General features: G+C 53.0%; 1 protein-coding gene across 1 annotated transcript in view; it reads left to right on the top strand.

The window, feature by feature from the left end:
• LOC119100391 (protein odd-skipped-related 2) overlaps positions 1–14803 on the top strand; it is a 55602-nt gene that overhangs the window by 18484 nt on the left and 22315 nt on the right. The window contains exon 2 of the mRNA XM_037223490.1: positions 11473–11607. Within this exon, the coding sequence (XP_037079385.1) occupies positions 11473–11607 (135 nt within the window). The remainder of the gene's footprint in view (positions 1–11472; positions 11608–14803) is intronic.

The following is a 14803-nucleotide window of genomic DNA, read 5'->3' on the forward strand; positions in this document are numbered from 1 at the left end:
CACACCAATAAACACGGTGGCCGTAAGAACGGCAGATGTGTGGCGCCTGTTTGCTGGGCGGTAGCAGTTCCGCCGCACCGACGCTGCGGCGGCGGTGCCGGCGGGAGCGGGGTCAGCACCGCCAGACAGACGCGGCCAAGACCGCGGAGCGAACACACGCCCCTCGCAATGGCACGGGGTTCGCAGGGACTGCCGGAAGGTCCCCTCGAGGCACAGAACAATGCTTCTTACATGATTCAATTGTCATCAGTATAAAACCTCATTGAGGTAACGGCACGTATAGAAGCACGCGCAGATAAATTCGAAGATAAATGTAAATGATTAAGTTCTGGACACTATTCTCACTTCGCCATCCACATCGCTGTGACCGCCCTCCACCTAAACTTCTACGCAGGCAAGGATATATATATATATATATATATATATATATATATATATATCAACTTGTGTTTCCAAGCATGGTTGAATGGTGTAAGCCACAATGATAAGATACGGAACGGAAATAATGCGCAAAATATTGTGATATGAGAAATGCATTATTCCACAGCTTTGCAGCGCTCCGAATGTTTGTAACTTTGAGATGGTAATTCGGCGACGACAACATTCTGGACGATCTAACGGGTATACGACAGTCAAAAACCAGTTTCAAACCGCCCTAAGCAGGAAATGCAGCGGGAAAAGAAGTTTGGGATGGGCTTCGTGCAACCAAACGGTCGGTGTCGTTTTCAGTGGCATAACTAACAAATTTCCTTCCGGACTCCTTCGCAAGTGTAGGTATCTAAATGACCGTACAAAACAAATGCACCGCAAGTTCAGCTCGACCACGCGTAAAATAAAGCCCTTGTGATGTCATGGTAGAAAAGGTGGCATGTGGGAAGCTCCCGTTGTTAGTTGATAACACAACGGTAATGATGCTCTCCAGTGCATGTGACAAGAAGATTTCCAATAACGTCATTTCTTCTTCGTTGTGTTTAAATATTATATATATATATATATATATATATATATATATGTATATCGTGTTCTCTCCTCCTCTCTCCTCCTTTCTTCCACGCCTTTTTATTTTGCTCTCCTTCCTCTCCTCCTATCCTCTCTGTCTTTGTATCTATCTCCCTTCTTCACCCTCCTCTCCCTCTTCTCTCCGGGCCTCTCGGTCGCCTCGCAATCTCCTTCTGTCTCACGGCGGGTTGGCAATTATCGGAGTGTCCCAATAAACCCCGGGTGGGTGTTGCCCGTTCGGGGCGGCGGGGGCCGGGCCGCCCCCTCCGCCGGGCTCGGCTGCCGTATTCTCGGCGGGGGCGGGCCCGCCGCTCGGCTCCGGCCTCGACGCGCCGCCGCCGCCGCCGCGCCGACGCCGAATTCTCACGCTTCTCGCGCATCACCGTGGGGCGGAATCGGCGTCGTAAATTTGGAATCGTGAGCAGGGGGCGGCGGCGGCGGTCGATGATATACGGCCAAGTTTCGGCAGCCACGCAAACAGAAGTGGTCGGTCTGCTGCAGATGCGTGGGAGGCTCGGGTGCAGGCCGCGCCGCGCGCCGCGCGCCGCGCCGTACGCCGGCGCAACATTCCGCCGCCTGCACGGCCGGCGAGCCTCGGATTCAATCAGCGCCCGAGGTGAGATCGGGCGCGGGGAATGCGGCGGCAGTCCGCGATTCACACGGGAACTGGACGGGTGGCCGGAGCGGACGGTCGCACCTGACGCCGACATGAGTTCATCGGTCACCGGCTGATTTACGCGATTCAACGGACGAGTCCGGCAACAGAGGCCGCATTCTTCACTAGGACAGTCCGCGCCACAATCGGAGCAATCACTGCGCGCATTCAGCTGTCGACCAGACCGGCGCGCGTGACGAATGAGGGCGGGGGCGGGGCGCGGCTCTGATTCGGTGTCACGTCTGAGAACAATGCGTCCGTGACGGGCGCGTGCGGCCGGCTCGTGACGCGCCCCAGGGGCGGCGGAGATCGGCGGCGACGCCACCCGCCGGGCCGGCCGGCCGGCGCCCGCCCGCCTCCCGGTCGCCGCGCTCGTGGCTGTCCTCGCCGACCGGCCAGCATCGCTCCAGGGATCGAGAGATCAGGCAGAGATCGAGACGGGGACGGGCCTCAGCTTGGCCGCTCAGGCCGTCCAGTGGGTCACCGGAACCGGTACTCTGCGATACGGCACCCCAATCGACCTGACCCGTCCCGACGTGTACCCGCACCCAGCCAGGCGGGTCGTAACGGCGAGCTACACATGATTTTTTCAGAGGCATCTGAGAGGTAAAAGAGGGGCGCTTTTGCCTAGCCGGTGCCTCGCTGGGTGGAAGGGTTACAGATTATGCATGCAGACCCCACCTAGTCCTCTGTTATACATTTTCTATGTCAAATTTTGAGGGATGATCAAAGTGCACACTGGTTGAATTAACATGATCGCTGGTTAAGAGACAAGTATTCAGACAGATATCGTGTGTTTGAACTAGCATTCGAGAGCCAGTGACAGGAACCCCAGAGGGCCTTGAGGGGGGGGGGGGGGGGTAAGGGAACATTTCCTAAATGTCTGCCTTCTTGGAGCAGTTTGGCAGTTGGGCCATAGGGGCTCAAGGGTATCCTTAAGGCTGTCCTTTTTGGTAAGGGAGGTCATCGGTAGCCTCTAGCCGGAACCACTGAAACAATTTAAACACGTATAGTATTAAGGGGTCAGAACTGCCTGTTGAGAGGTCTAATCTTTCACAGGAAGGACTACCCCTGGGCTGCGCAGCTGTACCGAACTTGTATCCAGATGATTATAGAACGAAACTTCGTTCATTTTTTCTGTCATTCATTTCATAAGTTTCATGTCACATATTTTCGAATAACATTTGTTCGTACGCAAGTATCCGTAACCCAGGACAGTAGATTCGGCAAATAATTCGGGTGGTGGGGTTAAGAAGGAAAATGCCTAAAACTAGCTAACGATGCACTCGAAACGCGCTTTACCTTTGATTTATCCATTTTTCAAGGCTGGGCGCATGGGTCGAGCCCCTCCCCCTTCCTAAAATACCAAGGGAACTGCATATCAGCCGCCAGCACAAATGCCAGTGCGAGAAAATCCGGCAAATTTTAGCATCGCAAAGCTTTGTGTGCTCAAAGCCGCTGAGGGCTATGAAGTCAGGTCTTGCACAATTCCTCATAGGTAATCTCTACACGTAATTTGGGATTTAACACGCGCTCGGGTAGGGGGCCAACTTGACCCCCACCCCCGAAAGGTGTTTCCAGAATGGCTTCCGAACGGCGGGGTGTAGCCGTCCCAAATTTTGCGTAGTTACAGATAATTAAATAGCGGATCGTTTGATATCACAAATTCAGACGTACCTTGTACGGTCGCTGATCTATGGCAGGTCAAAGTCAGGCCATGGTTTCTGCAAAGTCAATTTCTAGAGAATCCTTCAATCTGATGCAACAACGGGGTGTTAGAGGGAGCCATACATCTCTGACATACTTTCTTAGGCAGCGCAAATACTGAATGAGCAAATTACGCTGACCTAAGGTTGGGCATGAAGGTCAGACCAAGTTCAAGACCAACCTGTTTTATTACTCTAAGGCCTGCTGTATGGGATAGTTTCTGGTGCTCTTTTCGAATTTGTTGATAGCAGGAACTGCATTATGATCTGCCACGGACTTCTTAGAGATCAGAATAGATCATTAGCCCAAAGTGACCTACGTCAACATTTTGTTTTTAGAAACGTACTTCCTAGCGTAATCTTTGTCGCTGATTCAAATGCAATGCTCAGAGCAGTCTTGTAGATTTTGATCACCATGTCCTTCAAAAGATCAACAAGACCACTGACGTTAAATAAGCACGTGACCTTTTGCTTAGAAGCAGCTATGTAGGTTCTGTGGGCACTTTGGAGACAAACCTTCAATTCGAACTTGTTTGACCTTATTTGACCCGAAGATCATGACCTGGGAACCTCAAACTTTGACCTAAGTGGGATCACGTTTAGGTCAACACACCCTGTAAATTGGGGGTTTCTAGCTTTCTTAGTTCCCGAGATCTTAGGGGGATTATCTTATTCTTAATTTATTAGAATCTTAGATCTTAGATCTTAGATAGATCTTAATTGACCCCACCAGAGCGAAGGATATCTAGCCGGCCACCGGGGCGCGTGTTAATAGGCGGTAGACATTCCTTTAAATGAGCATTATGTAACCAATTGCGAAGAATGCACATACTCTATGCGGAAAACCTCGAAAATACCATTTGCTTATGACACTGTTTTTTCACTCTTTTTTCATGTGAATTTTTGCCACTGTGTTTTTGCATTGTAACTCTTCGCATTGCATTGTTTTCGTTATCACTGGCATCGCACTTCTTGCGTAAAATTTCTTGCATACAAAATCATTCGTGTCGTATCTTAGTGCCCGCTTGCCTTCATGCCTACCGTGTTTCCCTGCATGAAATTTTTCGCACAACGCGATATGTTTTGCAACAAAAATGTTTTCAATACCTCGTTTTTCGTACGTGCCGTTGTTCTTCGCATGAAATATCTCGCGTCAAGGGTGCTGCCGTGACTTCTCACTCTACCAACCAGTGCACAGGCTAAAGCCAGTCAATGCGGTGTCTGGCGGCGATCGATTACACAGTTTATCTCTGTGTATCGGTTGAATGGTCGAGGACGTGTCATCTGCAGCAACTGTGGCGGTGGAAGGTCAGTGCACCCGTAGTATGACTGATGGAACGAATGTTTTTTTGCTCACAGTGCGATGCATTCCATTCGTGCACTGGTGAACAATTGCCTTACGAATAATTACGATGTTTGCTTACCTACTTTTATTAAACACGTTACATGGCGTGGTGTGCAACGGCAGAGTATCCGTACAGGAAAAACGGATGTACGAAGAGCCACTTATGCAAAAATTATGGTGCGGAAAGATGTAATATTAAGAAAAAGTATGCGAAGATCTACGATGCAAGGAATTACACAGTTGAGATGTTGCGATACCAGGCATGCGATGTAAAGGCATAGGCACACCAAGGACGGCGACGCGAATAATTTTCAGCGGGAATAAATGTGTTACAAATAGCGTGCATACGAAAATATGCGTTACAAATATACCGTGTGCGATCAATGCGTGCACGTGCGTGCGCAAGGTATGGCGTATACACAGAAGTACTCGTGTGATTTTCGGCAGATATGAAGGCATGCGCATGCAAATATTTGGGCCCGAAGATTTGCGGTGCGCATAATTGCGCGCGAATGCTTACGCGCACAGCTTTGTGTGCAAAGAACTGCGATAAGGGTATTGGGTATGTCTGTAAAATTTTGCGTGAAATTGTGTCGACAATGTATCCTTTTCAATTGAATAGACTTTTGAGATTAGTACCCTACGATGAGCAGAAGTTGCTGCATTAGCCGTGATCTTACCATCCAATCATAAAATTCCGGGTAGGCACCTTCATTTTTTTATTTTTTGCCTAAGCTTACTACGCCGCGATGCTCGGCATGATAAGCTCTGACTTCTGACGTCAGCTAGCCTTTACTGCGTCTGCTGCTAGCTATCGGCCGCAGGCTTCCCAAGTCAGCCGCCGGTGGCCCATCCAAATTAGCGTCAAATAGGAGCGCCTAAAGCGGCTCAAACACACTCCGCCACGGGGAGTGAATCGGAAGGCAGGCGCTCTTCCGCACACAACACAGCGTTGCGTACGAAAACTGGCGTACGGAGCTTTACGTACGAAGAGTTACGAGTAAGATTGCAAGCATTGCAAACGGATGTGATGTGAGGCTGTCTTCGCCTCAAACTTTATATTGCCTATACATGTAATATGTAGACCAAAGAGAGGAGGCGTAACTACGCTTTGGAATACTTTATCTGGATGGGGTTCAATCTCTTTGGGGATACAGTTTGTTATCACAGCCCAGCAACAGACGGAAAAACGGCGAATTTTCTAAATGGTATCACTCGTTCTTCTCACATAATCGAGCGTGCGGGCGTGTAGTGTGGGCTTCCAGCTGAGAGATTCCAACAACATTTGGGACCGGGATGCGTGCAAAGCTATGCGCAAAAACATTTTCGCTGCTTTCTTTGGTCGTTTCCTAGCAGCTCACGACGGCCGGAAGGTAACGGACCAATCCAATGCGTGTAAATGAGCACCAGTGACGAGGGCATGTTACGAACTATTAACTCACCTTGAAGAAATATACACACACACAACACACACACACACACACACACACACACACACACACACACACACACACACACACACACACACATATATATATATATATATATATATATATATATATATATATATATATATATATATATATATATATATATATATTGGTTACAAAAGAGCGTTATGAAGGCAGAAGCAAAGAGGAATAAACGCCCAGCCCGAACGCGGCCAGTTCGATTCTCCACAGTGTTCACATCCGCAGGCGAACTTGATCCGTCAGTTAGGTCATGCACTCAGCAATGCAAAGTCACGCATCAGTTTGAACCATACGTGCCGTCGGTTCCACCAACTACCAAGCAAGCGCTTTCAGCGACGTTCACAGCGATACCAGAAAGCCCAAAGTTCAAACCCAAAGGCTGACTAATCATTCTTAACGCTCCGACCCGTCTGGCGCGCGGAAGTGCGCAGCCGGGCCCATGGCGCGGCGTCTCCCGGCGACGTGCGGCGCGCGGCGGTGCGGGCGGGCGGCGGGGCGGGCCGGCCACCCAGTCGGCGACCTCCGACCCGCGCCGGTGACACGGCGACACCGGCCGGGTGGCGGCGCGCGCCCCGCCCGCCGCTCAAAAACACGCCGCCGCACGCCGGCCCACAGGTGTCGACGCCCGTAAAAAGCGCGGCTCCGACCGGGCGATGGAGCGGGGCAACGTCGAGGGGGGAGGGGGGAGGGGGGGGGGAGAGGAAGCGTGCGTAGTGCCGATTTGACTGGAAGGGAAAGAGATGGATGGTTGTTGGCCGCTGGGGCGCGCGCGAAATCTGTCGATGACGGGGTAGTTGCTGCACAATGCTCGGGGAAAGCGCGCCTTTCAGCCCGAAATATATTTTCATGGTGCATATTCAGATTATGAGTGCTCGAATCGGACTATAAAGCTTCATCTCATCCATTTAGATGTGGACATTTGCTTGCCACCTACAAAACCCAAAACAAAACGACTTTAACGAAATTCGCTGTGGTTGAATTCGCCCGCAGCGGAATCAGTTGTTCATTGGCACATTTTGGGCTCAGTCGTTTTTGTCAGAATTGCTGTGAGAGTTTTTTTTTCTGTTTTCTTTCGACAATCTTTTCCCTTGAAACATCCCGATCCAGCGGACACCGAGCAAATTAGGTTACAACGCACCAGATTAAGGCCGGTGGCCGTCAGCAGGGGCGAAACGTGTGCGCTAGATTTGAGACGTATTATTCGGCCGTTAGCACTACTTTGTTAGCCACCAGAAAACTTATACCTATACCATACCATACATGGAGTCGATTAGCGTCCTGAAGGGAACTGGACAGCCCGGGTGCGCTATCTATTCTCTACATGGCGCTATCTCTGCAGAACCAGTGCCAAACCTTCTAGCGATAGTCTCCAAATGTGACACTCTCGCTTCCATTTGTGTGCGTATGTGTGAGTGCGATCAGAGACGATTCTGAAGAATGGAGTGAATCCTATGTGTAGATGAATTACGCCCATGAATATGCTTAATGTTTAAATTCAGTGGCCATGGGGATAGCAAATCCCTGCCCATCTTGTTCTCTATCCGTGTTTGTGATCTCTGGGCCTTCTCAGGCCACCTCGCCTGAGCACCCGCGCAGCGCAGAATCACTCCAGCTGCTTACCGCTTACCGTTCTCCAGACACCTTCCCAGACGTACGTACACCCGCTGCAGTACCAGGCCAGCCCAGACCCGCCTCTGCGCCTCATTGGTGGAGTTCGCAAGGTGGCAGACCCAGGCACACCGCAGCGCTCCAGCAGCGCGCGGACCACCAGACGCCAGACCCGGACCCGGCCGGCACCATGTCCGCGCGGACCCCGGCGTAGCCCCGGTTGTAGACTCTGCCGAGTGGGAGGCCCGCGGCGAGTGCGGAGGCGACGCCGCCGTATTCCGCTGTTGACACGCGGCCGCGGCGGCCGGCCGCCACAAAGCGGCTCCACATACAATCACGCTGTGTCCACAGCCGCTAATCTGTGCGCGGCCCGCCGCTGATGAAAGCGGCCCGGCCGGGCAGCGCCGGCGGAAGTGTGAGCGGCGGCACGCGCGGACTGCCGTCGCCGCCGCCGCCGCCGCCGCCGCCGCCGCCGCCGCCGGGCGCTCAAGAGACCCGCTTCACGTCCGCTGGCGGGGAGCTGCCGTTTGAACAGCGGTCCGAGGGAAGCGGGCGACAGGTCGCCGCGATCGCTGGCGGCGGGGCACTGTCGGGGAGCGAGTGGCCTGGCTTCGGACCTGACGCGAGGCAGGCGGCATGAGCAGCAGAAGATGGAGCGAGGGAGAAGTCACCTCTCCCAAGGGGGCGTGGCAGCTGTTTGTGTTATATCTGTCGCATGTCGCTCTCGATTTCGTTTTAGGCTGCAGCTTCGCAAAGCACAAGTTGCGATCATAAAGTCGGCTTGCAGTGTTACATAACCGAAAAGTCGTGCCTATGTTTCGGAGAAGTTGGAAATGGAACGACGGAGAAATGATTGACGATCTCAATCAAGATAATGCTTACATTAAACCACCGACTGACGTTCATTGCACATTGTTGAGTGCATCTAAAAAGGCCTCGTGGCAATTACCAGTAATGCACCTTTAACGGCGCAGGCGAGCGAGACGGTAATGTGTGTGTCAGAGTTGCCAACCGTTTCACGGAGATGGCGCCAAAACGGAGTTTGATGGAGTCGGACGTCTTTGGAAACCGATAGGATTGGGTGTTCTCCATGCGTCGGACAGCTAACTTCCGTAACAATATGACAGGCTCAGGTGAGGTTATGAGAATCGGTATAACATTCTTTTAAAACATAGTAGATGCGTAACATTCTCTTTAATGGAAAATTTAACAGTTCAGCGGCGCAAAGCTCGTAAGTTAAGCCTCAAACCATATGAGCGAAATGAGGTTCAGGATCTTAATCGACGACATTGATGAGCTTGCAGTGACTTATGGTCCGATAACTACGACCAGAATGTTACAAAATACGCCTACATTTTGGGTGGGTGTTGGTCGGAAGAAATCGTGTAAAACGCCTTTGTAGTTTAAAAGGCCTGACTTTTCTCAAATTAGGCGCAAATGTCTGGCATACTCGGCCGGTTTCGGAGGCGGTGGCATTCGTCGCTCTCCGGCTGATTTCTGGTGCACACGTGGAGTCGGACAGCTTTGAGATGTCTAAGTTATAGCCGGTATATTCTCCTACGCCGCGCAGTTCGGTTAAGACCGTCATCTGGTTTGGTTGCTGAAATCTGACATCCATCCCTACAAACAGTCCCAAAATGGCCGGGACATGACTTGCACTTAAGAGCACATGACTGTCTGCATACATCAATGCACACTTTTGTTAAGACAATTGTCCGCAGTTCTCCAGCCAGGATATGCTGCTATCGAGCCGTGGCAACACCGGGTCAATGAAATTCGGGTCCAGTTTTCACCCATGTTCTTGAGCTGTTTTGCAATTCGAAAGTCACGCCTTTTATGTTCTCGGAACGGTGAAACGAAATCGTGACGATTTTTAAATTTTGCAGGTAAACCCCACCTGTTTTAACAGATTCGATACAAATACCTGATAATCTGTGGGACAATTTTCAGGGAATGGGCCTCTCATTGCCACAGCCCGCATGGTTACGTGATGAGTGGTTTAACATATATTTGGTTCAAGAAATCCAGACGACCGGGACAGACCTGGCCGCCCAAGTTTTTTCTGTACCAACAAACGCTTGACGACAGAATACTGCAAGCCTTGCTGTTGTGTCTTCTGTCTGCGGCGCCATGCCACAGCGCCTGAAGAGCCGTCGCACTGCCTGTGCGTGATGGCGGCATCGGCTTCCTACAGACCATATCCTAATGGCAAAGTTGCAGAACTCTGACAGCGCGAGGAGCAAACGGCTGGTGAGGAGAAAGATGCAACGGGAAACGGGAAAACATGAAGTGATCGGTGAGCACTGCATGAAAAGTATTTGTCGGCGAGCCGAGCCTCTGTAGCGGATGAGCCATCTTGGCGTCAGACCGCGATTGGTGTCGGGTCCAGCCGTGGGCTGATATAGTGCTTCTTCCACGTGTTTCGAGGAACAGCTTGAGGAGGAGATGATATAAATGAGTGGCTCAATAGGTAAATGAGTGAACTGATTGGTGTAACTCATCTTATGGCAAATCGACACGATAAATGAAATATCAGTTCTTAGAAGACCGAGTGCAGGTGTCATATTTTGCTGCCATCAAATTTAAACGTGAATGCTTATGCAAAGTTATGTTGTACATTAGATCACAATGTACCAGCGTCGGTAGGTTTCTGCACTGGTCGGTTCTAGGTACTCATCAAATGTGGCAGGTGTGGCGCATCAATCTTCTTCATAGCGTTAGCATGAAAAACTTACATTCCATTGTTGGTCCCGCGTTACCGTTTTAGGGAATTTATCGGGAGCCTGAAAATAGAGCAAATAGTGCCGGGAGTATGTGCGTATGTATTGATGCACCCAAACAAGATAATTGCATGCTGCGTAATCATCATCAGATTTACACCTTGACAAAAGCTTGCAGCTCATCAGTGTCATCGAATGTCGGAAGGCGACGTTTATCTTCCTCCCATCTGGGCTATATGCTGGTAGGCACTGCATGGATCAGTATGCCCGCAGCGGACAACCGCCGTCTGCAAATTGAAACGCTGCCATATTTCATTCTCCCTCTTTTATAATCGCGCCGGCTGCAGCCAATCACGCCTCGCATGGCGGCGCCGTCGGCGGCGGCGGCGTCGCGGCCGGCGCGAGTATCGGCGGCGGCGGCAGCGGCAGCCGGCCTCCGCGGCGGCTGGCGGCGGCCGCCGGCTGCCGGCCGACGCCGGCCAATCAGCGCCGGTGGCGGGGCGGCGGCGGCGGCGCCGGGCCGCTGCCGCCGCCGCCGCACAGCCGCCGCGCCGCCGCCGCCGACCGGGCCGGTATGGAGCCACTCGGCTGCCTGACCCCGCCTCCGACGCCCACCTCGCCGGCCATGGGCTCCCCGGGCGCCACCGACGCCGGCCTGCCGTCGACCGGGACGGCCTTCGAGGCAGCCAAGCCCCGGCAGGGCGCGGCGGCGGCGGCCGCTGCCGCCAGCATGGCCGCGCACCGGCTGCCGCTGCTGTACCCGCACCTGCTGCAGGCCAGCCCGCTGCTGCAGGCCGCGCAGCTGCAACAGCAGCTACAGCAGCAGCTGCTGCACCGCTACTGCTCGGACGAGGCCAAGGTGCCGCCGCTATTCTGGCCGTACTACCCGGGCCTACCACTGTCCGCCACCCACCCGGGCCTCCTGCTGCCTCCGGCCGGCCGCGCCGCACGCCCCAAGAAACGCTACATCTGCAAGTACTGCCAGCGCGAGTTCAGCAAGAGCTACAACCTGCTGATCCACGAGCGCACGCACACGGACGAGCGGCCGTTCCCGTGTGACGTGTGCGGCAAGGCGTTCCGGCGCCAGGACCACCTGCGCGACCACAAGTAAGTGCGGCCCTTCATCGCAGTGACAATAGCCACGAGTGATATGTTGTGTGCGCCGACGCTGAAATGTTAGCTGTTGCTGATGTAGAAACGCTGTTGTTTTAAGCTCAATGTGTTGTAGCGTTCTGTGACGGTTTGTTTACGGTAATTATCAGTTCGCATGTAGCCAACACTTTCTTATTTCGCCTACTTCATTTCAGATACACTCACAACAAGGAGAAGCCGTTCAAGTGTGAGGAGTGTGGCAAGGGCTTCTGCCAAGCCCGCACGCTGGCCGTGCACAGAAGCCAGCACGACGAGCCGCGGCTGGCTCGGCTGGCGGCCCCTCCGTCGCCGCCGCAGGCTCTGCAGGCACTGCAGGGAGGGCAGCGGTTGCAGACCCAACACGCACCGCGAACGCCAGACGACCACACTCCGCCGGCCACGGCTCTCAACCTGGCCAGACCCCGCGCCACCAACTTCACCATCGCTGAGATCATGAAGCCGGCGGTGGACAGTGGCCAGGCGCCGGCACCGGGGGGACGGGCCAGCGGTCACCGGTCACCGTCCTCACCTCTACCGAGGACATGAAGCCGGCGGTGGACAGCGGCCAGGCGGGTACGGGGGGACGATCAGAGTTCACGCGTCACCGGTCCCCTCACCTCTCGAGGACATGAAGCCGGCGGTGGACAGCGGCCAGGCGTCGGCACCGGGGGACGGACCAGCGGTCACCGGTCACCGTCCTCACCTCTACCGAGGACATGAAGCCGGCGGTGGACAGCGGCCAGGCGTCGGCACCGGGGGGACGGGCCAGCGGTCACCGGTCACCGTCCTCACCTCTACCGAGGACATGAAGCCGGCGGTGGACAGCGGCCAGGCGTCGGCACCGGGGACGGAGTCACCGGTCACCGTCCTCACCTCTACCGAGGACATGAAGCCGGCGTGGACAGCGGCCAGGCTTCCACACAAGCGCACGGCCAGCCCCGAGCCAGCGGCCCGCTGCGTGCTGTGACTGGGCCGAAGCTGTGTCAGCGCTGTTCGCCAGCTGCTGTGTTCCCCACCGACCTGTGCCACCGGAGTGCGTCCGCCCTGCCCCGGCCGCTCGTTGTGAATCAAACCCAACGACTGCCCGATGACCACGGGCACGGACATTGTGTAGCGCTGTGATATGGCGTAGCCAAGCGACCGTAGTCTTCACCTGAGCCAGTTTGTTTTCCGTTGTATATTTACCGCGTGTGTCGTGCGAGATCAATGCGCCAATATATGCTATCCAGAAAGGCAGGCATGGTTTGAGATGTTCGCGAGAACTGTAACTTGCGAGTGACCTGACAATACCGATTTCGTGGCTCCCTGACCTGACCAGGGACAGATGTTGCACCTACCATACGTCGATGTCTAAGTAGAGGCAGATAATGCCTTAAGTCTGTTTGTTTTCGTTTTCGTTCCGATTGCATCCTCAGACAGAGGACACGCAGCTCCTTTTTCATCCAGTTTTTGTTGTGGCTGGCAGCCACCTTAAATGCCTCCTTTGTGTCGCATATGTCGCGTTTAAAATGAACGACAGGCCACATCTCTCCAAGATGTATGCGCCCGTCAACGCCATGTTACCAGTTACGGCAGCCATAAGAGCGTCAACCTAAGTCGGAGCAATGCCACGAACTTCGCTTCGCAGCTGAAGAATATCCCAGACGAAGGACATACAGGCCTTTTTCATCCAGGTTTTGCTGCGGCTGACAGCCACCTGAAACGCATCCTGGCGTCACAAACGCATCCTTTAAAATCAGGCACAGGTCACATCTTTCCAGAATGTCCCGTCCGACAACATCATGTCACGCGTTACTGTAGCCATAACCATGTCAACGTAAGTCGGCGCAATGCCACCAACTCCGCTTCGCACCTTTTGTGTGACGTGTGACAATCCCAGTTCCCGATACACGGCGCTGGTTCACACTGGGAAGTCACTCAGGCCTCACAGCATGTTCGGCTTGGCGCGACAAGGCGTAATCTAGGTGCCGCGATACCCATGGTAAATGTTTCCCCCAACCGCGGTGAAAAACCACGATCGTAGCCGTCGGAAACGGTATTATGATATGCGTCGGACAAACGGCCGCGTTCATTCGCTGTTACACGGGACCGAAGTGCTTCCAGTGCACCAACGGAACGTCGTAACGTTTATATGTAGTCACAAAATAACGAGCCGAGTTACTCGGTATAAAACTAGTTGAAACTCCGAGACAGTTACGACGGGAAGCAGATTAGTCTTTTACGATGATGACATGGGCGCTTGAAAGTCGCAGCATCCATTTTAAGATAGTTTTACTGTTTTGGACGTCTTGTTTTAGGCTGCTAACAACGCAATCAACCGCCATATTTTGCTACAACTAGTCAGATTCACCGAGCGCTTATAACCGCAGAAGAAGGAAAGTTTCATAAAGTTGGGAGGGGGGGGGGGGCAGGTTTGGTGAAAACCTAGGAATGTTCTCCTGAGAAGCAAGCCCAGACAACTGGGAGGATGGGGAAGATAAAATACTTTGCCCGCTCTTAATTCATCATTAACACGTTTTGAAGATAAATCAATGTTTTGTTGATGTGCCATCCATACGCCAGCTACATTGGCTGCAACAGTTCCTGGTTGGTGCATTGTCTTTCTTACTCGACACATGCATGCCATTTGGCAAACAGGAACTCCTAAGTTGCCAAAAATCTTCATCCTTTTCAGCATCGCTGCTGAGATGGCAAAATCCCGCGAGCGGGGAAGTATTTGGGTCATTAAGAAGACATCTACCCGCAAAGTTTACATGCCATCATAAATGCCGGATACAGACTGTCCAGAACTTTGAATTCGAACCCATCCAAAGATCCAAAGCTTTCATAAGACTGGATCTCGCCGACTACTTTTCAAGATATTATTTTTTGCCACAGCATTGAGGTAGAACATATTTGGAGCCTTAAAATACGGTTTGCCAATCATAATATGACAACATTCGTAAAGCCGGGCTTTTCCTGTAAAAACTAAGTCACTGAATTTAGGTCCTTCTTTTGGATATAGCTCGCCTCCGACCTGCTCCGGCCCGCCGTCGGCGGCCGCCGCCCTGGACGGCTGCTCATCGGTGACGGCCGCCACCCGCGTGACCGGCTGAGAACCGATCGTAAGCTTGCTTTGTTGTATGTTTATGGATCAGCACCACTTATAAATGGTGTGTAAAGCAGGA

The sequence above is a fragment of the Pollicipes pollicipes genome, unplaced genomic scaffold (genome assembly GCF_011947565.3).
Source record: "Pollicipes pollicipes isolate AB1234 unplaced genomic scaffold, Ppol_2.1 Scaffold_4881;HRSCAF=5763_pilon_pilon_pilon, whole genome shotgun sequence".
NCBI lineage: Eukaryota > Metazoa > Arthropoda > Thecostraca > Pollicipedomorpha > Pollicipedidae > Pollicipes > Pollicipes pollicipes.